Consider the following 24,530-nt stretch of genomic DNA (forward strand, 5'->3'; position numbering starts at 1 on the left):
AGGTTATTAAACATATAGTTTTTAATCCATTTTCTTCTTCAAGTCATTCTTCAGTTATCACCTCCTGTCTTTGCTATTCTAATTTGGGCAAATTGCTTTCTAGGCCTATTCCACAGCTGACAACTCGAAACTTCTTTCATTTCATTTACCAGGTAACTCTTGTGTTTGTTGGATTCCTTTTTCCTTTTGCTGCATTACAATCTCAAGTAATACCACAAAGGGCATATAAGGAGACACTTTCTGAGTCACTGAATATCTTATTTTGCCTTCATACTTGATTAACTGGCTGGCTGGCTATAGAATTTTATCTTCAAAATAATTTTACCTGAGAACTTCGAAGTCTTGATCCACTGTCTTCTTAATGAAGACTTATTCTTTTTTTTTAAATTTTTATTGTGCTTTAAGTGAAAGTTTACAAATCAAGTCAGTCTCTCACACAAAAACTTATATACACCTTGCTACATACTCCCAATTGCTCTCCCCCTAATGAGACAGCCCGCTCCCTCCCTCCACTCTCTCTTTTCATGTCCATTTCACCCTCTCATCTCCCCTCCGGGGAGGAGATGCCCACATGGTCTCAAGTGTCCACCTGATCCAAGAAGCTCACTCCTCACCAGCATCCCTCTCCAACCCATTGTCCAGTCCATGTCTGAAGAGTTGGCTTTGGGAATGGTTCCTGTCCTGGGCCAACAGAAAGAAGGTCTGGGGGCCATGACCACCGGGGTCCTTCTAGTCTCAGTCAGACCATTAAGTCTGGTCTTTTTACGAGAATTTGGGGTCTGCATCCCACTGCTCTCCTGCTCCCTCAGGGGTTCTCTGTTGTGTTCCCTGTCAGGGCAGTCGTCAGTTGTAGCCAGGCACCATCTAGCTCTTCTTGTCTCAGGCTGATATAGGCTCTGGTTTATGTGACCCTTTCTGTCTCTTGGGCTCATAATTACCTAGTGTCCTTGGTGTTCTTCATTCTCCTTTGATCCAGGTAGGTTGAGACCAACTAATACATCTTAGATGGCCACTGGCTAGCGTTTAAGACCCCACACGCTTCTCTCCAAAGTGGGATGCACCATTTTTTCTTAACAGATTATGCCAATTGACTTAGATGTCCCCTGAAATCATGGTCCCCAAACCCCCGCCCCTGCTATGCTGGCCTTCAAAGCATTCAGTTTATTCAGGAAACTTCTTTACTTTTGGTTTAGTCTAGTTGTGCTGACCTCGCCTTTATTGTGTGTTGTCTTTCCCATCACCTAAAGTAGTTCTTATCTACTATCTCATTAGTGAATGCCCCTCTTCCACCTTCCCTCCCTCCCCCCTCTTGTAACCATCAAAGAATATTTTCTTCTCTGTTTAAACTATTTCTCGAGTTCTTATAACAGTGGTCTTATACAATATTTGTCCTTTTGCAACTGACTAATTTCCCTCAGCATAATGCCTTCCAGATTCCTCCATGTTATGAAATGTTTCACAGATTCATCACTGTTCTTTATCGATGAATAGTTTTCCATTGTGTGAATATACCATAATTTATCCATTCATCCATTGATGAGCACCTTGGTTGCTTCCATGTTTTTGCTATTGTAAACAGTGCTGCAGTGAACATGGGTGTGCATATATCTGTTCGTGTAAAGGCTCTTTTTACTCTAGGATATATTCTGAGGAGTGGGATTGCTGGATCATATGGTAGTTCTATTTATAGCTTTTTAAGGAAGCACCAAATCAATTTCCAAAGTGGTTGTACCATTTTACATTCCCACCAGCAGTGTATAAGTGCTCTCCACAGCCTCTCCAACATTTACTGTTTTGTGTTTTTTGGATTAATGCCAACCTTGTTGGAGTGAGATGAAATCCCATTGTAGTTTTGATTTGCATTTCTCTAATGGCTAATGATTGTGAGCATTTCCTCATGTATCTGTTAGCTACCTGAATGTTGAAGACATATTCTTAATGAGTGTAATAACAATCCATGCTTGTTCTTGTGTGGGTATCCTGTTTATTCTCTCTGAAAGAGTTATACTAGGAATTTCACCAGAATATATCTAGGTGCAAACCTTATTCGTCTGGCTTGACACGTAGTAAGTCTTTTTCACCTGAAAAGTCATTTTTCAGTTCAGGGAAATTATCTTTTATTATCTATGTGATTATTTTTTCCTCTCGTCTTTATTTTCTCCTCTGGGATTAGTTAAATATTACTAACTTTCTGGAATAATGCTCCATCTCAACTTCTTTCTTATGTTTTATCCTTTCTCTCATTCTCTATATTTTGAGTTGTTTCATCTTTATCCCCCAGATGACTAATACAGTGTTCATCTATACCAATATAAGATTCAGTTCTTGTATTGATTTATTAAATTTATTTAGAGAGATCAGTGTTTAATTTTTTAAGAGCGCTTTCTTCTCTCCTTGCCCCTATTTCATAGTGGCTTATTCTTATTTATGAATGCACTGTCCTCTCAAATCTCTCTGCAGCGATTAATTTAGTTTTTTTGTTTATTTATGTCTTCTTTCTTTCCTTTATTGTTTCCCCCATGGTCAGTCACTCTTTCACACATCTTGGTATTTCACTTTTATCAAATACTTGTTGATCTTTGGTTGATAGGTAAGATTTTTTTAATAAAAAGGATATTAGTTGATTAGTAGAGCTAGTTGGCAAAATTATTCCTCGCAGTTTGGAAGAACAGTTTACTCAGAAGACCCACCGCTGAATGGAAGACTAACTTCACCTTTTCTGTGAGAAGATGAGTCTCATCAGAGACAAGCTTCTCTTTAGAGTGTGTAGACAATTCAGCTTGTGCCTGCATGACTATCAGAGTGAGGAAGACTTTACCTTGGGTGGTGAGATTCCTCAGTTTATTTCACTCCTAATGGAGCTGCCTTTTCCTTCCTCCTCCTCGGAGTTGCCTGCAAAGGTACTAAGCTATCTCAGGCTTTGTGCCAACATCCACAGGAGAAGCCTTCCCCAGGAAAATCTCCTACACTGTTTTTGGAGCACTTCCTTTGTTCTCCCAGTTGCCATGGAGTCAATTCCGACTCATGGCAACCCCACGTGTGTCAAAATAAAAATATGCTCCATACAGTTTTCAGGGGCTGATGTTTTAGAAGTAGATAAACACGACTTTCTTCTGGGAAACTTTGAGTGGACTTGAACCTCCAACCTGTAGGTTAGCAGCTGAGCAAATTAACTGCTTGCACCACCCAGTGACTCCCCTTTGCCTCTGGCAGGGAGCAAATGCTCTAGCCCGCTTCTCCCAAGACCTGTGAAGCAGAGAGAAGGTGCTTGAGCTGGAGATTTCACAAGCGTCTTCCATTTCCTTGGTAGTCTAAGTTCAATCTCAGGTCCCACTCCAGATCTACTGAATCTGAATGTGCCTTTTAATAAGGGCCCCTGGTGAGTCAGATGCACATTAAGTTCTGAGCATCACTGCTCCTCAGCCGTCCTCGTTCCTGCCCCAGTCATTCCTGTTCTCCATGCATGATGCCTCCAAGCTTGGAACTCCCCTGAACTTCTGCCAAGAACTCAGCCTTCTCCTGTGAATATCCTAGGCTGTCCTTCAATATGATCTACTTTCCTATTTTTGGTATATAAATCTTTCAGATTTATGAAATAATATATAAAATAACATAGTACTCATCCATGTGCTTGTCATCTTAGATATAAAACTTATAAACATAATTGAAACCCTTGTGAACACCCTCCCTGACTTTCTTTATCCTCAGTTTTGAGCACAGCCTCACAGAGGCCATGGCAGCCCATAGTCATGTTTGCATCACTGGGGTGGGACCCTGTCTGGCGCAGGCATAGACTATGTCTTAGTTTCCTAGTGCTACTGTAACAGGAATGCTACAAATGGATGGCTTTAAGAAAAGAAATTTATTTTCTCATATTTCTGGGCACTAAAATGTCCAAATCAGGGTCTCAATCCTATCAATTCCTTCATTGTAGGTAGTCCCTGGAGTGCTTTGGTTCCTTGGCTTGTAGACAAGCCTCACATGGCATCTGTCTTCCCCTGTGTGTGCCCATCTCTGTGTCTAATCTGCTCTTTTTAATAACTCAGAGGTGATTAGGTTTAGAACCCACCCTACTCAGGTATGATCTAATTAAACAACAGAAAAAAAACCAAATTTCCAAATAGGATTACATCCACAGGTATAAAAAAACCAAAATTGGTTGCCATCAAGTCGATTTCAACTCACAGAAACCCTATAGGACAGGGTAGAACTGCCCCATAGGGTTTCCAAGGAGTGCTTGGTAGATTTGAACTGCTGACCTTTGGTTAGGAGCTATAGCTCTTAACCAGTATGCCACGAGGATTTCCTCCACAGGTAGAGGAGTTAGGATTCCAATACATATTTGGGGGGCGGGGGGGACACAGTTTAATCCACAATAAACTAGAACATCATCCTTAGCTGCTGTGGGGAGCTAAAATGGCCTGGAATGCCGGGAAGGAGTAAGGTCTTGTAACTACACTCAACTCACTTGCATGGGCTGGAATCCTTTCCAGTCAGAAAAGGTCCACCTGGGGGTGCTAGTACACTATAGCCAATGCTTTTAGCAACTGAGAACTGGGGCAATGTTTTGGTGGCGAGAACAGCATTTAGTCAAATTCCCATTCATGAGACTGCTTTGTAAGCCCAGGAGGGACTTCTAGAGATCCAGAAAGACACAGAGGCAGGCAGGTTGCATCCAGAATACCTGTCAATGGGAAGCAGGCCCTTCCACAGGGCAGGATCCAGAAGCAGGACAAGAACTGACAGGAGCACAGCTAGCTCTAAGCCTAGAGAGAAGAGTCTTGTAGACAGAAAACAAGTATGATGGGAGGTGGGTAAATCAAGCAAAGGGAGCAAGGAATCAAGATACAGCTTAAGTCTGAGGAATAAAATGAGCTTGGACAGACAAATAACAACTGTAAAGATGCAGACTCTTAGAGGCTGGAGCTGCTGACGTTCCTTCTGCTAATACTCAGAATTGGTCCCGTACTAAACTGATGGCAGTCACATGGTCTTAGCATGGGAATGGGGGAGGTGAGGAAAGGAGAAAGGAAGGAAGGCAGAAGCTAGGAACTAGATGTGATCTGACACTATTACTTGACCTCAAAGTGGCTTATTCAGTATTTATGAACAAGCCAACATATCAGAAATCCTAAGCAAAATTATAAAGCTTACTCTGTCCCTCCACCATACACACACACACACACACACACACCACGCAACAAATAACCCAGAGCAGCAGGAAAATATCATTCCATTTGCAGAACTCATTTTGAGGTGCCAGGTGCTCTGTTAATCGAGACTTCAGTGGGGATTAACCTATGGCCTTAACCTTAACAATTCCTGTCTGCCCGGGGAGTCAGACACACCATCAGATGGCTCAGTCCATGCGAACAGGGTTGTGCTGGAGGAGTTTCTGGGCTGCTGTGGCCACTGTGGAGGGGCCCCTCACCCACACTGAGGGAAGTCAGGAAGAAGAAAGGAGGGGAGAGGCAAAACATAAGAGAACATAAAGTGTTCCAGAGACCACAAGTACTTCAGTACTTCTGGAGCACAATCCAAGACTGATTACAGATCATGGAGTCCGAGAGCCACGGGTTCAAATCCCACCTCTACTACATACCAGTGTGAGATCTTAAGCATGTTACTTAATATCTGTAAACCTGTTTTCTCCTCTGATCATTTGAGGACCAGAAAAAATGGTTAGATATACCCTTACTACTTCATGTAAAATCCATACTCCTAAGAGGGTGAGGATAAGTAAGAATAAAAGACAATTCAAGAAGGTATATGCCATACTGTCTACGAAAACTATTTAACATTTATTACTTTTTTTCGGATTAGTGAACTACATCCTCAAAGGCTACATATGCTAAGAATTGGAATTGATAAGATGTGACATTAGAACTGGATCAAACTATTTCATCTTCTTGTTACAAGTTGCCATGAAAAGCAGTAGTCATTTTATTTTTCACTGCCCTCACACAGATAAATTTATCTGGGCCTACCATTTTTTTACCATGTATGTTTTCTCTGACAAAGTAATTGCTATGTTTATCAAAGACATTTACCACTCTCATATGTAATGAGATACAGTCAATGATCAATCAGCAATGTTAGTGGCTAATGGACAGGGAAACCATCTGGACAATCTCCCCAAGGTAGTAAATTATAGTGATTTGTTTGTCTTTGGATTTTTTTTTTTAACCATAAATTTGCAAATGAAAAAAAAAAATTCTGAATTCCCAAGAATGTAATCAAAATTATTTTTAAAAAAAAACAAACTATGAAAACACAACATGGGAAGAGACTGAAGACTGTTTGGCTTCCTTCCTGTGCCTTCCTATTCAGAAGTCTTCTCTTCACTGACTCCATGCTGAAAATAGGCTGCATCTCTTCACTGGTGGGTAAAAGGACTAACTCTGAGGATAAGCTAGAAATAATATTCTGCTGAGTCAAGACATGGCTGGGATTTATGCCAGTATTTTCATTCACCGCAACTGGACAACTAATTCTCTTCAGCTGGGCTTTAACCTTGAGTCAGGGTCACCTGAACAGAACTGGTTACTGATAGGCATTAGCCATAACAGCATCTCCACCAGTGAGGATCAGTGCTTAACAGTGATAGTTTTGATTTCAGTGAAGAAGTCATAAGAATCCTTGGCTCCTTCTCTACCTATCCCAGAACTCTTCATCCCCCCAAAAGGAAGGTTCAGCTCTCTGATGAGCCAGCAGTTGGTCCAGACCAAACCTGACTGCAGCTTCTTAGCCACCCGGTGAACACGCCCCACGTTGCTGGACCACACAGTAGCTGCCAGGCCATATTTAACGCCGTTGGCTCTTTTAATCACTTCCTCTTCGCTATCAAAGGGGACAACACACGTCAGCGGGCCGAATATCTCTTCCTTCATGCAGCAGGATTCATCCTTAATGTCTGTTATCACTGTGGGAAGCATAAAGTAGCCAGCCTGATTCCTCGGGGGGAGGCTCAATTTATCCACTCCCTCGCCACACAGAATTTGAGCCCCTTCAGCACGAGCTTTCTTGACATAACTTCTGACCTGGGTGGGCAAAAATCATAATTAGTAACAATCTTATCATTTGCGCTTCACACACATCAACAAAAAATTCAATATTTTCTAGTCACCTAGGAGAGATGTATATGGTCATTGCTAAGAAATCCAGATTAACCATCTTATCACTCAGCAGCTGAGCCTGAAGGCCAAAGCACTCTAACCATTCTAACTATCATTTGGGCATTCGGTCCTCGAACATATTGCGAGGTAAAGGAGGACAGGGGAAAAGGGAACCTATTTCATTTCTAAGTGCCAGGCACTCTGATAAGTGTTTTTCAGACATTATCTCACTTAGTTCTCTGAAAATTCTATTAAGTGTTGTTTATGGATTGAATTGCGTGTCCCAAAAAGATATGTTGAAGTCCTAGCCCCTGGTACCTGTGAATGTGACCTTGTTTGGAAATAGGGCCTTTGAAGATGTTGTTAACACGAGGCCATAGTAGAGTAGGGTGTGCCCTAATCCCATCTGAGTGGTATCTTATAAAAAGAGGAGAGACACAAAGGAAGAACAGTCATGTGAAGATGCCTCTACAAGCTAAGGAATGCCTGGGACTAGCAGAGGCTGGGAGACAAACGAAAGAATTTCCCCCTAGAGCATTCAGAGTTTGGTCCTGCCAACACTGGCTTGGACTTCTAGCCTCCAGGCCTGAGAGACAATAAATTTCTTTTCTTATAAACCATTCCGTTTGTGGTATTTCATTATGGCAACAAAACTAATATGGGTGTGTATTATTATCCCCTAATTGAGCTTCAACAAGCCCTGGCTGCACAATGGTTAAGCACTCAGCTGCTAACTGAAAGGTCAGCAGTTTGAACCCACAAGCTACTCCATGGGAGACAGACCTGGTAATGTGCTCCTGTAGAGATTACAGCCTTGGAAACCCTACTGGGCAGTTCTACTCTGTCCTATTGGGTTGCTGTGAGATGGAATTGACTCAATGGCACACAACAAGAACAACAACCCTTCAATAGCTAAGCTTGCCGAACAAATAACTTCTAATCTCATTACCTATTATGCCCAGAAAATATATCTAGATAATACAGTATAGATAGCTAACTATAATGGAAAATAAATGATGTAATAAGTTAACCCAGTGACTCAGAGATAAAGACTGAAGTTTATTAATAGTGGTTGTAGAAATGACTTACTATAATAATGATAGATTTTAATATGAAAATGTTGCTGAAGTCACCATGATGCATTATTCCACTCCTGAGGGGTATTATCAGCATAGGACAAGTAAAAAGTAGCCCTAAAAATTAAAAGCACGAACGACAGTCAAGTAGTAAATCAAAAGAAGGGTAAATTTTGAAATGATACTTTGGATTCCAATTTATCATTTATCTATAAGAGCATTCTGCCCCAGTATTGATTAATAAATACTTAATCTTAGAACTACATTCACTACAGAGCTATACATTTATTTGCCATGTAAAAAAAAAAAGTAATGTTATTCTAGTCTATTATTAATCTTCTTTCAGTTTGTAGAACACTTAATAAGCCATAAAATCGAAGACTTTTTAAAAATAGAACATTTTGTACAGATTTGTATCCTTCGGGAAACCCTGGTGGCGTAGTCGTTAAGTGCTACAGCTGCTAACCAAAGGGTTGGCAGTTTGAATCTGCCAGGCATTCCTTGGAACCTCTACGGGGCAGTTCTACTCTGTCGTATAGGGTCACTATGAGTTGGAATCGACTCGACGGCACTGGGTTTGGTTTTTTTTTTGTTTTCTTTTTTTTTTTTACATACCAAGAGCCCTGGTGGTTTAATGGTTAAACCCACCAGCCTCTCCACAGGAGAAAGATGTGGCAGTCTGCTTCCATGAAGATTACAGCCTTGAAACCCCTATGGGACAGTTCTACTCTGTCCTATACGGTCGCTATGAGTTGGAATTGATTCAATAGCAATGAGTTTATTTCTCCCCCAACTTCCAAATGATCTCAAAGCTATCCCAGAACTTGCCCTATACTAGTTTGTGGGTAGAGACCAAGGCGAGATTGTCCCTTTCTTTCCCCATACTCCCTTGCTCCTTCTGAAACAGCCTAACCACATTTAATAAAAGATGACAAAGGAGCTGCAGCAGCCAAGACTTTTGTCACTGATTCAGGACAGTGCAAGGAGTGCTCTGGATTTAGATGATCATGACTGGTTAAACACAATTGCATGACTATCTTTTAGAGGCTCCTGGGATAGCAAGAGATGTAGAGGAAGCGTGGGTCTGCAAATTGTGAACTTACCGAAATGCGTAGTATAGAAGGTAACTCATACTGCACTGAATTCATGTTCTAGAGACAGTTCCACTGGGTGGGTAGAATATTACCTACACTAGCAGCTTGAGAACTGGGATTTTTAATTGAATCTGGGGGGTGGAGGGGAAGCAATTTTGTGACTGGTAATATGCTATAAAATATAAAAAATTATTAGTATAATTTTTTTTTTTAACTTTGAGGGGAGAGACTAGCTTTGGGCATAAAATCAGAGCACAGTGGTTGGCAGAATAGCTCTGGAGCCACACTGTGTTTCAATTCTAGTGCCCTCACTTACTAGCTAAAAAAATAAAGAAAAACTGATCGCCGTCAAGTCAATTCTGACTCATAGTGACCCTATAGGACAGAGTAGAACTGCCCTTTAGGGTTTCCAAGGAGCAGCTGGTGGATTTGAACTGCCCACCTTTTGGTTAGCAGCTGTAGCACTTAACCACTAAGCCACCAGGGCTTCTGAGGGATTTTAAATGCTCCAAGCCTGAGTTCCCTCATCTGAAAAACAGGATTAACACTACCACTTACACGCAGGGTTCTGGTTCTTGGGAATTTTATCTGTTAAATAAAATAACAGATGTGACAGATTTAGTATAATACCTGTACATGTCTCCGTGGAATGGCAGCTGCTGCTGCTGCTGTTAATGACGGTGGTGATGGTGATGAGGATGCATGGTCTGGCACACACTAGCTAAGAGACTTTACAGACACCTCTCACTTCATGTGTCAGTTTCTTTACCTGACAAATGGGGAGAGGGGGACCACGAGAGTGCACCATTGGCCTGAAGACTGGCTGTACGGGGAGATGTGTCTGTGAACTTCCTTGGTGCTTCCTTCAGCCTCAGTGTTAACACTCAAGAATTCTATTTCTCTAGTTAATTACATCTTTGGGCAGGCAGGCACACAGCCAGAGTCTCCAGACCATCAAATGGGGAAGGCTTAAGACAGTAACAAGGAAAATAAAATGAAAAGGGCAAAGGGAGCCTTTTCTTCATTCCATGAGGACAGAATCACCTGCGATTTATCGTGCATCCCCATGGGGTCACTGGCAGCCTGGGAGTCACACCTCCATTTAGGGGTCTGCTGCATCTTCATAAGTATCTGAGCCCATTGCCATTATGAAACAACTTTTACCTATTCTAATTGGATTCTTCTATCAATCACACCACCATGTATTATGTCAATCATGCAGAAGTAGGATGGGCACAAAGACCGGGGCTAATTTGATTTGGAGAAGACACAGAAACACTGCATGGAAGGAGAATAATGGGAAAGCCAGACCTTTCTTGGCACACAGCCCCCACAGCTTTGTGGTGAGAGGTGGGGGAAGACGAGCATGACCAGGGTGTGTCCATTGCCTCCTCCATCCCAGATGGTTTAACAGCTTAAACTAAAAAGTTCATTATCCAAAAAGGCCACACTCACACTCTCCCAGTTGCTTCTATTAGCTCCCTCCAAAAGGGTAGAGACACCTATTAGCTCTCTCCAAAAGGGTAGAGACACCCAGGGCTTCCCTATAAGAACTGAACTGAAAGCTCCTCATCAAGAGTCCACCTGTGGGAGACTCAGAGTGGGCACACACACCCCGGGTGGACCAGTGAGGATGGCGGAGGCCCAGGGACCCTCGGAGCTGCAGTAGGCTGGGTCAGCAGACTCTCAGGTAGAAAGTAGATCATTCTGAGGCTTTCAGTGTTGGAGAAAATGTGAGCAGAGTTGAAAGGAGTTCTACTCTAGGTAGGACGGGTCACATAAAGGGGATTACAACATAAGACAATTACCGGCCATTTTAGACATCGTCGGTGTTGTTAGGTGCCATCGAGTCGATTCTGACTCATAGTAACCCTACACACAACAGAGCAAAACACTGCCCGGTCCTGCACCATCCTTACAATCATTGTTATGCTTGAGCTCATTGTTGCAGCCACTGTGTCAGTCCACCTCGTTGAAGGTCTTCCTCTCTTCCATTTTCATTTTAGACATAGGGTAATGGAAATCCCATCATTATTATTCTTCTCTAAAAGAAAAAGTGGCCCACGATAGAAACTACTCTGTGCATAGCTGTTCTTAACTGTGTAAAACCCTTCCCCTTAGAAGCAGGGAAAACTTGGAGCTTTCTGAGATGAGTGCAAACTAATTGGCTGTATTTCGTTTTCATAATTTCCAAGGGAAACGGCTTAAAAAATTATTTTCTAAAAGGATCAAGCAGAAAATCAAAAGTAGATGATGAAAAAGTCTGGAGTTTAGTTAATAGCAATGTACCAACGTTGGTTTCTTACTGTGGACAAATGCACCCTGGTAGCATGTTAACAACAGGGGAAACTGAGACAGCAGATACAGAAACTCAGCATTTCCTCTGAAATTTTCCTGTAAATCTTAAACTACTCCAAAATACGATGTTTATTTAAAAAAAAAAAAGTGAGTGAGATAGAAAACATCCAACAGTAAAAATTAAAAAAAAAAAAAAACCTTCTTCTATCATTTCCAGCTCCAAACAAACCAACAGCACAGAGCGGAACTGCAGCATGCAGTTCCCAAGGCTGTAAATCTCTACGGAAGGAGAGTGCCACAACTTTCTTCCACAGAGCAGATGGTGGGTTCGAACCGCCAGTCTTGACTAGCAGACAAGCACTTTAACCACCGTGCCACCAGGGCTCCTTAAAACCTGTTACCATTGTGTCATTTCTGATTCAGAGATTGTTAAAACTTTTGTTTGAAAGATAAATATGTGCTTCTGGCCTTACGTTTGAAAAAAATGGTAACTGTAAGTCAGAAAAAATTTGGTCAGGAAAAAAATTGATGCCTGTTTAAGTTTCATCCTACGCTTAACTGAAGGGATATTAAGATAATACAACCAAACAGATGTCTCTTGTTTTTCCGGTATAATTTGGTTTGGTAGAAGACTATATTTTTACATAAGATATGGTGGGGAGAGGCCAGCACCATGTCTAGGGCCTTGCCAATGTTTCAAGTCTTTAAAAAAAAAAAGGTTAAATATCATATGCGGCTTAGATTTTTTGGCCACAGCTTCTGTGATTGCAATGCTAGAAATAACGGGGAATGGATAGCCATCCCCTTTCCCATTCCTTTAGGAAAACATAAAAAAAAAAAAAAAAAACCATTGCCATCAAGTCGATTCCAACTTATAGCAACCCTGTAAGTAGGAGTAGAACTGTCCCATGGAGTTTCCAAGGAGCACCTGGTGGATCTGAACTGCCAACCTTTTGGTTAGCAGCCATTGCTCTTTAGCAGTGTGTCACCAGGGTTAGGACGGTAAAATATGGTATGTAAGATGGGGTGATGTTGGGGGTCAACACTAGGTTGAGGCAAATTTATTACTTTGAGGAGAGGCAAGGGGTGAAAATAAGGTGGCAAAATATGAGCTCTGACATGAAAATGTTTTCCCTGGGACTCATTGTGGCCAAGCGCAGCAAAGCACTCTCTGCCCCTTTCTTCCTTGCGTGCCCAGCCGGGGCCTGACCAAGATCAAGGAAACAGCCAGGCTTGCCCTATGTATCTTAGTCTGAACTCATATGAGAACTTGTTCACTTGTTGAAACTCCCATGGGAGCTAAGCTGAGGCAAAAGGAGGCAGGCCTAGGGAGGGGCCACCCAGAACCTTCTGGTGGGGTGTTCCTCCTGTCTGTATGCAGGTGCTAGTGGCACATGCACGTGCTAAATAAGCCTGCCCCTGACAAATTCTTAGTCCATGGCAGCTAAGCTCCTGGAAATCACTTGGGCAGGAACCACCTTGGCTCCAGATCAACCAGGAAACCCCAACCCTGCCTGGTAGTCAGCCACATTGGACTCTAACCACCCAAAAAAAAAACCAAACCCACTGCCATGGAGTCGATTCCAACTCATAGTGACCCTATAAGGACAGAGTAGAACTGCCCGATAGAGTTTCCAAGGAGCGCCTGGCAGATTCGAACTGCCGATCTCTTGGTTAGCAGCTTTGTAGCACTTAACCGCTACGCCACCAGGATTTCCTCTAACCACCCGCCTGCTGAAAAGAAGGTCATTTGAGTCTTCTCTGCAGGGTCACTCAAAGAATGCAAATTTTAGGGTGCATACTTATTTCATTCCAGACAAAAATTTGGATATTGAAACGTGCTAAATTCTCTTGGTTCATTTTATGGGTAATTAAAATGACGAAGGATCAGCAAAAAAACAAAAAAACGTTTGAGAATCTAAACGCAATGTGAATATGGGGTTTACAACTAAAATGTGTTATAATTAAAATATTTCAGTATCTGTTTTATAAGTTAGTTCCTAAGAAACTCAAGAACATTGAAAAAATATGAACTTTCAGAAACTGTTCCATTTGAACACTTAAAATAATATTGTAAAAATCTTGATAGTTATTTGGTTGGATTTTTTTGAAATTCATAATTGGTGTTTTAAAAAGTTAAATTTATATAATATTGAGATAATGAATATACACTTTAACCAAAGCTTTTTAAGAAACTGGGATTCAATACTACAGCTCTGTGTGACATAAGCTGAAAAAACCAACACTAAAATCAAAAAAATACCCCCTGCCATCAAGTTCATTCTAACTCATAGTGACCCTACAGGACAGAACAGAACTGCCCCATAGAGCTTCCAAAGACTGCCTGGTGGATTTGAACTACTGACCTTTTTTTTTGGATAGCAGCCGCAGCACTTAACCACTATGCCACCAGGGTTTCCAACCAACACTCGTACCAATGAAAAGATGAAGAGCTGAAGAAGAGTTTTAAGTAAAACCTTAAAGGCTTATGTTTATGTATATGGCCCCTTTCTCATTGTTCTGATTTAATAGTCAGTGATACTGAACGCTCCGTGAGTGTATTCCTAAGTGTTTTCTTAGAGGTAGGTTGGTTTTAATCTCTGTGTTTTTGTTTTTCCTTTCAGAGTCTTGATGCTGAGTCATGCTGACAAGAGAGATGGCCAGGACCTGTGCATTTTGGACCCAATTCCAGGTAGTTTAAGTCAAGGGCAATAAGAAGTGGAAGCAAAATGGAGACCTTAAATTCAGGGGCTACACTATCACCGAAATACATTTGTGGCATTAATTCAATCATTTACCCAACAAATACTTATTGAGCACCTACTATGTTCCAGGTACTTTTCTAGGGTTTAAGGATACAATGGAGCCCTGGTGGTGCAGTAGTTAAAAGTGCTTAGCTGTTAATCAAAAGGTTGGCGGTTTGAACTCACCAGCCACCCCACAGGAGAAAGATGTGGCAGTTTGCTTCCATAAAGATTTACAGCCTTGGAAACCTTGTGGGACAGCTCTACTCTACTCTATAGGGTTGCTATAAGTCAGAATCGACTGGACCGCAATAGGTTTAAAGATACAACAGAGGCCTTGAGTGGTGGAAATGATAAAGCACTTGGCTACTAACTGAAAGGTTGGTAGTTTGATTCCACCCAGGGGCATCTTGAAAGACCTGGTGATCTACTTCTGAAAAATCAGCCATCAAGCACCCTACAGAGCACAGTTCTTCTCTGACACACTCGGGGTCACCATGAGTCAGAATTCACTCAACAGTAACTGGTTTGATGTTTTGTTTTGTTTTGTTGGAATGATACAACAGTGAATAAAACTGACTATTGACCATGAAGCTTACATTCTAGGCCTAAGGATATAGTGAATAAGCAAAGAAATAAGAAATACATGTTGTATATCAGATAGCATTAAGGACCATAGGGAAAAATAAAACAATGAAGGTAAGACATTCTGAGGGATTCAGAAGGTGACATTTAATCTAAGGAGACAAAGGAGAGAACCAAGCAAAGGTCAGAAGGAAGAGCATTCCAGGCACCAGGAACAGCAAAAGCAAAGGCCGTGCAGCAGGAGTATGCTTGGTGTTTTCAAGGAAGAACAGGGAGGCCAGTGCGCAGGAGGGCAATGAGTAAGGGGAAGGCCAGAGGCAACAGAGGACAGACCGTGAACTGTCTCCCAGATCATTCTGAACACTTGGGCTTTGACCATGAATAAGGTGGGGTGTGACCATACATAACATGCTACATCATGGCCATGGATAAAATAACTATGATATTAGAGCAAAGTTTGAAAATAACTTTGCTAGGGGATTTTTTAGGACAGTGAAGCTATTCTGTATGATATGGTAAGGGTAGACACATGACATTACGCATTTTTCAAAACCCAAAGGACCATACAAAAATAACTTAGCTAAATTGGAAATATCAGCAGGACCCTTCTTAAAAGAGTAGCCTGTGAGCTCAACTTCTAAACATTTTTAAGTTGCCTCCTCTTGGATATGGTCAGCCTATATCTGGTCTCCATAGGAGATCATCTAAGGGCACCCCTAGAGCCACGTGCTTGTCTGAATTACTCCTATCCACTGAAAGGAACCAGGGCTCAGCAAAAAGAGGTCCCATTGCCAATTAAATTGTTTTTAACTGGATTAAATTGTTTTCCCCTGCAAAAAAATAGATGTTGGAATCTTAACCTCCTATAACTGTGGATGTAATCCTGTTTGGAAAATAGTTCAATTAGGTCATACCTGAGTTGGGTGGGTTCTAAGTCTAATCACTTCTGAATTATAAAAAGAGCAGGTTAGACACAGAAGCACGCACACACTGGAGATGACAGACAAACACCATGTGAGGATCTACTATACGCCAATGAACTAAGGAAGGCCCAGAGCTACCTACAAGGAAGAAATCAACATTGCCAAAATCCTCATTTGGACTTTTAGTTTCCAGAACTGTGAGAAAATAATTTTTTGTTCCTTAAAGCCATCCATTTGTGGTATTGCTGTTATAGTAGCTCTAGAAAATTAAGACAGAGGGCCTCAGGCTGCTGGTTGTAGAGAACAGGGATATCCACAGGAGTGCCTGAGGTGAGCTCAGAAGGACAGGGAGAGCAGGTGAAGGAGTGGGCTCCTGCTGCCAAGCAGTCACATGCTGAGCATCAAATATATTTATTAAACCCCACAGTAATTATAATACTTTGAAACCTGTTGAACCTATAAAAAGTTTAAGTTACTCAATTGCTCAAAAAGGACAAATATTCAGAATATGGTAGAAAAAAAGCCACAGCTACCAATATGAGTCCATGTGTGGGTTAATTTCTCCACACACACATAAAGATAGTGCGTGTGTGTGTATGGGCAAGCTGTGTGTTGGGGGGGAGGGGAGAAAGCATGTACAAATTATTCAGTTAATCACTTTAATTTGTTTGAATATGGCAGTGCCTAAACTAGAAGAAACTAGAAGAAACAGTTTGTCTGCTGAGTTAACGCAGAGAGAACTTTGAAACTCAGGTGAGGGGATGAACTGCAAAGGGGATCTCAGACCTCACTATTACCTGAGCTACTGGAAGGTGCTCCTGGGAAGTTAAGTTTTGCTTCACCCCTTTCTAAAAGGAAGTGCACAGGAAGGTGCTAAGGTTGTTTTCACCAGGCATTTGCTTGCATGGGAGGGCAAGCATGGAGCCTGAATCAGCAGAACACCCAGGCACGAGAAAGGACAAGGAAGTCTCCCGTCCCTGGTGAAATCCCTACCACATAAGCATGGGGTCATCCACAACTGTGGGTCTCCATGGATACTGTGGGTCTCCATGGATACTGTGGGAACAACTGCCTATGAGCCTACAATCCTGCAGGTGAATATGACTGAAGAAAAACCCACAGCCAGGCTGGCTAGTCTCAAGAGCCTCAAATGAGCCCTTCCAACTACCCCACAACACTCATTTCTGATTCCATTCACTCTCCGCCTTCCCGCAAGACTATCTCACACCTCCTTCCTCCTTGAACTTCTAACACTTTCTCCCCTCCTCACTCTCAGGAGGAGATCCTGCTTCCTATTTTACTAGGAAAATAGAAGAAATAAGAAGAGACCATCAAGCTACTACATTTTCCCAACTACAATATAAAGGAGATCAAAGCTAAAATGTAATAGATCAGCCAATGTACTGTGCAGTGTCAGAAATTTCTGTAAACTTAAGATTCTGCCCCTCATTGGCCAGCTGATGAGGGGAAAATCTCCCTTGGTGGGTCTCAGTTCTTGCAGCTATGAAACGAGACTCTTCTAGCTCCAAAATCCTATGAATTATTATGGGAGTCACACAATAGTAATTAATTAAAATGACCCTGAAGATCTGAACCCCATAAATCACTCAGAGGCCATGATGGCTTCTCTCAGATGGCCACCACTGGTCACCCCACTGACTAAGAACCATACAATTTGAATCACTTGTGCTGACACTTCTGAATTCCATCTGCTATAAGCCATACCAGGACTTTTCCACAAAGAACTTTACCTATGGAATTCCTGGCCACCTTTGGTCCATACCATTCTTATCAGCTGGCTTTTATGTTTTCAAATTTGCTTTCCTACTCTACTGAGAGTGTCTCCATGCTGACTTCTCAAATGTTTTCATTGCATGTGGATGCTACGTTAAAGCCAAAATGTTTAAACTCTGTACTTAGATACATGCAGTGATAATTTTTCAAAAATAGGGGAATAATTACCAATATTTCAAACCATGAATATGTGCTGTGCCTTGACCAAATCTTTCTCCAGATAAGAACTCCTTCTGTAATTTACATCGCAGAGACGTACTCACTTTCTCCAAATGAGCTTTACTTATCAGTGCTCCCATGCTGGCCGATGGATCAGAGGGAATACCGACTTTCCACTTTCTGGTAGCTTCTACAAATCTCTTTAAAAATTCACTGTAGATGCTCTTCTGGACAAAGATCCTGCTGGTACAGAGGCAGATTTCACCCTGCCAAGAATGATACATGAGGACATTAAAAAGCCTGAAGACAAACTCCTTCCTGGGCTAACTCGGGTCTGTACCTTTGAGCACTTGCCGTGTGTTGGGCACAGTTCTAGGTGATGGGATGCTGTGGAAAGTAAGACAGAACCCCCGCCATGTATAACACACAGTGGGGAAGGACAGATGCAAGTAAATGTAAAAAAAAAGCTTAAAAAATAATATAGCTTCAGGTAGTGATCAAATCAGAGAACAATGAAGCAGAGGATGGGAATAGAAGCTGATGGAGGGGCAGCTGTTTTACTACCGTGAGTCATGGAGGCACTTGCGAAGAGGAGATATTTGAATCGACACTTGGTTGACGGGAAGGGGCTGGGCAGGCAAAGATCTGGAGGAAGGGAATTCTCTACAGCAAGTATGAAGGATCAGGTGCAGGAATGAGCTTAGAGTGTGAGAAAGAGCAGGAAGGTAGGCAAGGCTGAGGGTGGGAGTGGAGGCAGGTATTGGGATGTGTGTGGCAGGAGGCAAGGTCAAGAGGTGAGGAAGGCAATTTCAGGTAGAATGTCACAGACTCAGTAAGCAGCTTGCATTTTATTCTCAAAATCATGAAGAGACAATGGACTGTGTTAAGGAGCAAAGTGATGTGATCTGATTTACATTTTCAAATGCTCGTTCTGGCAGTTGTGTGGAGAATAGAATGGAATGGGCAAGAGTGGGACCAGAGTGACAAGAGAGTATTACAGGAGTCTTGAAAAGTGAAGGTAGTTTATCAAGACCTGGGACCAGGGCGACACCAATAGAGATGAAGATGAGTGGTAGGGGCTCATCAATTTCAGCCAGTTTTAAAGGAGCATGGGACCCTGTGTAAGAAAAGTGACATAGAAGACTGAAGAAGTGATTGGTTTAGAGTATATTTTAAAGGTAGAACCAACAGAGGTTGTTGATAGATTAGACATGGGGTATGAGGAAAAGAGAAAGTGTAAACAAGGATGAGTCCTAGGTTTTCAGCCTGAGGGACAAGGTAGATGTTAGTGCCATTCCCCCCAAAAAGGAGACACAAGGCAGGCAAAGGAGCAATACTGCAGGGCAGGGTGAGGGAGAGAACTCAGGACTTTCGTTTTGGACAGTTAAATTTCTGATGCCGAATAGACATCCAAGGAGCCCTGGTGGCACAATGATTAAGCACTCAGCTGCTAACTGAAAGGTTGTCTGTTTAAACCCACCGGTGTCTCTGTGGGAGAAAAGACCTGGTGATCTGCCCCCATAAAGACTGCACCCTAGAAACCCCTATGGGTAGTTCTTTCTGTCCTATGGGGTCGCTATGAGTTGGAACCAACTTGACGGCACACAGCAACAACAACAGACATCCAAATACAGATACTAAAAGTTCAGGGGAGAGGCTTCTGAACCAAAAAAAAAAAAATCCTATCATTTGAAATATAACATCTAATAGCTTACAAATTACATTTTAGACATTTCAAAGCACTTTGTATCTTATTATAAATAAACGCATACATAAATAACTTCTCATCACATTCATGTGTGATATTCACAATAATCCTCAGAAGTAAGATGCTTCGAATTATCTTGATATTTATACAAAGATGCATTGTCCAAATTAAATAGTCAGTGTTTTGAAATATTAAATTCTTTCCGCGACCAGGGTTGTTATTAGAACTATCGGCAAATCTTGGCTGGGAAATCTCAGAACCCGATGTTTTCATTTGCACAATTGCCCTGTGCCACTTGGGGAAGGAGGGTATGGTAAAAAGACTTGAAGGGTTTTACTAAATTTCCTAGAAACTCAGTGCCAGGCAAGTATTTCTATGAGCCCAAGGAGGATGACTTTAGAGGAGATGGGAAAAGGAAAACAGCACTTACTGAGTGACTAGTACATTCCAGGCACTGTGTAGGGTGCTTTCCTCATAATAACCCTGTGATCTATTACCTTCCCTGGAGCCCTGATGGTGCAGTGGTTAAGCATTTGGCTGCCAACCAAAAGGTCAGCAGTTCGAATCCACCAAGTTTTCTTTGGAAACCCCATGGGCAGTTCTGCTCTGTCCTATAGGGCTGCTATGAATCAGAATCAACTCAACCATAATGGGTTTGAATTGCTTTCTTTGTTGGGTTTTTGTTTGTTTTTTCGGTATTATCTTTCCCAGTTTACAATTAGGAACTGGGGTTTTCAAGTGTAGCTACATGATTAAGGTTACATAGCACGGGAAGTGACAACCTCCAGTGTGTATGATGCCAAAAGCCACACTCATTTTTGCCGTGTCACACAGGATCTCTAAGCTTCAGTGTGCTCTGCGACAAAGGACACCATGCATCACAGAGATGGATTTAAAAAAAAAAAAAAAAAGCCGCAAATGTTTAATTGAGGCAGAGGTGTATACTGCATGGAACTCATCACTCAAATAAGCAAAAGAAATTAAATTGCTTTGTTCATTTTGCCTAAGATCCACGCATTGCCTTGGGTCAGACAGTGAGTCCCCTTTCCTTTTGACAAGTTAAAATACTCCAAAGAGGAAAGGTCTCTGGGCGACCTCGAAAGCTAGCCCTATTCTGAGAGCCAAGGAGCCTGCAGTCCATCCCCATGCTCAGGACTGGTTTACTTGAATGCAGAGAGCTCACCCAGCTTCCTCTCTTTTCAGCTTCTCAGTCTACAAACCTTGCTCCTCTCTTATGACTCTAAGACATCAAAACCCTTGGTTTAATTGTTCACTTTGATACTTGCTTATTTTTAAACATAAAATTGCCTTATGTCTCTTGATCCAGAAGCCCTACATATTTCTAACCATTTTATTCTGAGAATTATGGTGAAATAATTACAATTATAGCTACCATGAAAATAATGATTATAAAGAATGAAAATAATTTTTATTCTACCCTCACAAAAACCTTGTTGGAAAACATTATTATTGCTCTTATGATTTTACTGGTGAAGAAATGAAGGCTCAACAGGGCTATCCAATATTACCTGAGCTAGGTAAATAAAGATACATCTCATTCCACTCGTCTTTCTTCCTATGGAAGTTCTAACTCTTTGGCTTAAGTCTTTGTTCTCTGTTAAAATGAAAAATATCTTGAAACTAAAAAAAACAAACCATTCACTATTTATGTATACTTGTTATATCTTAGACATTATTCTAGGCATTGATGGTAAAAGTGCTGAGCAAATTCAGGAACAGTTTCTGTTTTAATGAAGCTTACAGTCTAGTAGATTTGATCTAGTGTTCTTAACCCTTGGGAATCCCCATGGCCCTGCGGAATCTGATGAAAACTATGGAGCCCAGAAAAACATCTGTTATATAATTCCAGGAAACACAAAGATGCCCTGAAGTTCACCCATGACGCTAGGATAAGTAACCTGGTCTAAGCTGTTTCAGGTATTTATATCTCAGAAATAAAAAAGAGGAAGACCCTCAATGAGATGGACTGATACAGTGGCTGCAACAATGGCCTCAAGCATAACGATTGTGAGGATGACACAGGGCCGGGCAGTGTTTTGATCAGTTGAACAGAGGGTCACTATGAGTCGAAACTATAACAACAACAACAACATATCTCAGGGTATGTATCCACTGGGGATGCTTTGGGGAGAGAATCAGGTTTACATTTGGATGGCAATAAAATACTGGGCAACCGTGTGAATAAAAGACTGGAGAAACCTGGAGCAGCAGAGATCAACCATTTTGCCTGTCTCTGGTAATCGGTAAGAGTTGCGTAACTCAAGAAGAGGATGTTGCTGAGCAGAAGCTGTAACTCTCCAAGACCAGGAATGGACGTTGAGATTGAACAAACAGCCAACAGAATAACACCAACAATGCCATGATTCTTTTTTCACTGAAATGGCACTGGATTGACCCACTCATGGCCTGGGGTTTGCACTATGATAAAACAGATCAAGCCTGACAGGACCACAGAGTGAAAACAGCCTACAAGACATACCTGGTTGGTAAAGCTGGACCTGATGGTGGCTGGAATGCACTCTTCCAGGTTGGCATCCTCAAAGATAATGGCAGGGTTCTTTCCCCCCAGCTCCAGGGAGAGTTTCTTGCAGTGGGGGGCGCTCAGCTGTGTGATCCGCTCAGCTGTGGGCTGGCTCCCCGTGAAGGAGATCAGGGGCACCTCCGGATGTGACACCAGGGCCTCACCTACTATGGGCCCCATTCCAAACACAATGTTGACCACACCTGGTGGAATCCCTGGATGGAAAATTGTGTCAGTTACAACAGTTCCTGTCTCTATGTTAAGGGCTTCAGGTTACATGGAGATTCTCCTTGAAAGTCAAATAGCTTGAATGAGGGGAGAAGGGCCCTTGGTGGAGTGCGCAACACCTGGAACTTTCACGGCTGCCTGTAGTTTAACAGCAAAGGAGAGACTGTAGAGTCTCCACTGTCAATGTACACACTAGGTGAGATTTTCCTGGTGCTTTTTTTTTTTGCCTAGAACATTCTAGCAACTCATTTCATAATACTGATGAGGCCTGAGGTGTGGAGGATGCAGAGACATGTTCAGGTAGATCAAGTCCAGTCAGGGAGGAGTACCCTCCTCCAAGTCAGCATTTCACAATTCAACGTGAAAATGGTAAAGTAGAGGGTTTCATTGTAAGTGTTGAAGGGGTGCAGAGAACAGAATGACTATCATGGCCCAGGGGCAGGGGAAGGCTCCCCAGGGAAGGTGACTTGTGAGTTGGAAGTCCTGTGGCCCAAGGTTATGGACAGCACCATCACACTCCAATTCTGACTTCCATCTACTGAGAACGTCTAAAATAAGTGCCCCCATCCTTCCTATCATACTACATCTGCATATAGTTATTGTGTTCATGGATTTAGTTGTTTATAGGAACCTGGCCTCCACTAAAAGGTACACTGTCTGAGAGCAGAAACAGTATGTGTTTTATTTTTGCTCTGTTGCATCCCCTATGCCATGGCCCAGTTTGGCTCATAGAATAAAAACCAGGAAGTGCTCACATTTTGGGGTGTTTACTATAGGCCAGCCATTGCTGTAAGTGATATTTACCCTAGTGCAATTGGTTCGTGCTTGGCTGCTAACCAAAAAGTTGGCAATTTAAATCCACCCACTGGCTCTGTGGGAGAAAGACCTAGTGATCTGCTTCTGTAAAGATTACAACCAAGAAAATCCTATCAGGGCAGTTCTTCTCTGTCACATGGTATCACTGTGAGTCAGAGTTGGCTACACAAAACAACAACAACAGGTCTCCCAATGACTGTGAGGTAGGTATTAGTATTAGCCTCACTTGACCAACGAGAAAATTAAGGCAACGTGTGTTTAAGTAACAACCAGTAAGTGGCAAAGCTGGTAGCAGCAGGTTAACAAATAATTGTTAAGTGAATGAATGAATGCTTAATGTACCTTCTACAAATCAGACATGTTTCTTGATTTTAGAAAGCTTAAAGTGTCCAGAAAGAAAATCATGTGGACAATTGTGTTGTGTCCAAGAGCTCTTAGGGTCTTCCTGAATTTATTCCCCCTACCTCTTTTTTTTTTTTACCTCTTTTTACCTCTCCAGGCTGGACTAATGGTGGGTGCAGGAATTCTCCGGTGAGTATGGTTTTTGAATTGCTTCCTTCCTCCTAGTATTTTTCCCTTGCTCCAGGTAAAAATTCTCTCATTAGAAACATATTGTCTTGGCTTAAAACCTTCTCTTCAAGAATTCACTTTTAAAGTATAAATAACTTCACACAAACGTTACCATCCATAACACCTTCCCATAGAGCCACATCCTCAGCAATCACCCTGGGGATAAACCAGGCCCCACTGAGGCAAGCCCCTGTTATGGACTGAACTATGTTCGCCAAAAAGAGATGTCAAAGCCATAACCCCTGTATCTGTGAAAGTGACCCTGTTTGGAAATAGAATCTTTGAAAATGTTACTAGTTAGGTTATTCGTTAGCAGAAAATCATATTGGAGTAGGGTGGGTCTTACTCCTATGCGACTGATGTCCTTATAGGAGAGGGGAAGTTACACAAAGACATGGAGACAGAAGACTCCTAGTGACACTGCAGCTGCAAGCCAAGGAATGCCTGGAGGGTCCAGGAGAAAAGATACATGGAACAGTTTCTCAGCCCTCGGAAGGAATCGACGTGACCAACACCTTGACCTGGGACTCTCAGGTTCCAGGGCTGTGAGAAAATACATTACTATTATTTAAAGCCACCCATTTTGTGGTGCATTGTTAGGGCAGTCCTAGGTAATCAATACTGCCCTCAAGGAGACACATGGGGAAAGTCAGCAAGGCAGTCCAATCCAAGGCAGTGCAAGTCAGAAAGGCAGCAAGTCAGTCCAGGAAAAATGGTTCACTATCTCATGATGGTGTCTGACAGGCCTCCAGCCTAATGAGCCCAACTCTATGCCCAACATGCACATTTGCCCTAATCTAGCTTAGGTCAGTCCCGATCTTAGGTCACTACCAGAAGAGGGCACACTTGGGCCAACCATAGTGTGAGAGCACCCTGGA

General features: G+C 42.2%; 1 protein-coding gene across 1 annotated transcript in view; it reads right to left on the reverse strand.

The window, feature by feature from the left end:
* Positions 1 to 4,305: 4,305 nt before the first annotated feature.
* Positions 4,306 to 24,530, reverse strand: part of ALDH8A1 (aldehyde dehydrogenase 8 family member A1) — a 46,647-nt gene continuing 26,422 nt past the window's right edge. The window contains exons 5-7 of the mRNA XM_003404056.4: positions 21,997 to 22,253; positions 17,893 to 18,054; positions 4,306 to 7,040 (exon numbers count right to left, since the gene is read on the reverse strand). Of these exons, the coding sequence (XP_003404104.1) occupies positions 6,588 to 7,040; positions 17,893 to 18,054; positions 21,997 to 22,253 (872 nt within the window). The 3' untranslated portion in view covers positions 4,306 to 6,587. The remainder of the gene's footprint in view (positions 7,041 to 17,892; positions 18,055 to 21,996; positions 22,254 to 24,530) is intronic.

This window comes from Loxodonta africana, chromosome 1 (genome assembly GCF_030014295.1).
Source record: "Loxodonta africana isolate mLoxAfr1 chromosome 1, mLoxAfr1.hap2, whole genome shotgun sequence".
Classification (NCBI taxonomy): domain Eukaryota; kingdom Metazoa; phylum Chordata; class Mammalia; order Proboscidea; family Elephantidae; genus Loxodonta; species Loxodonta africana.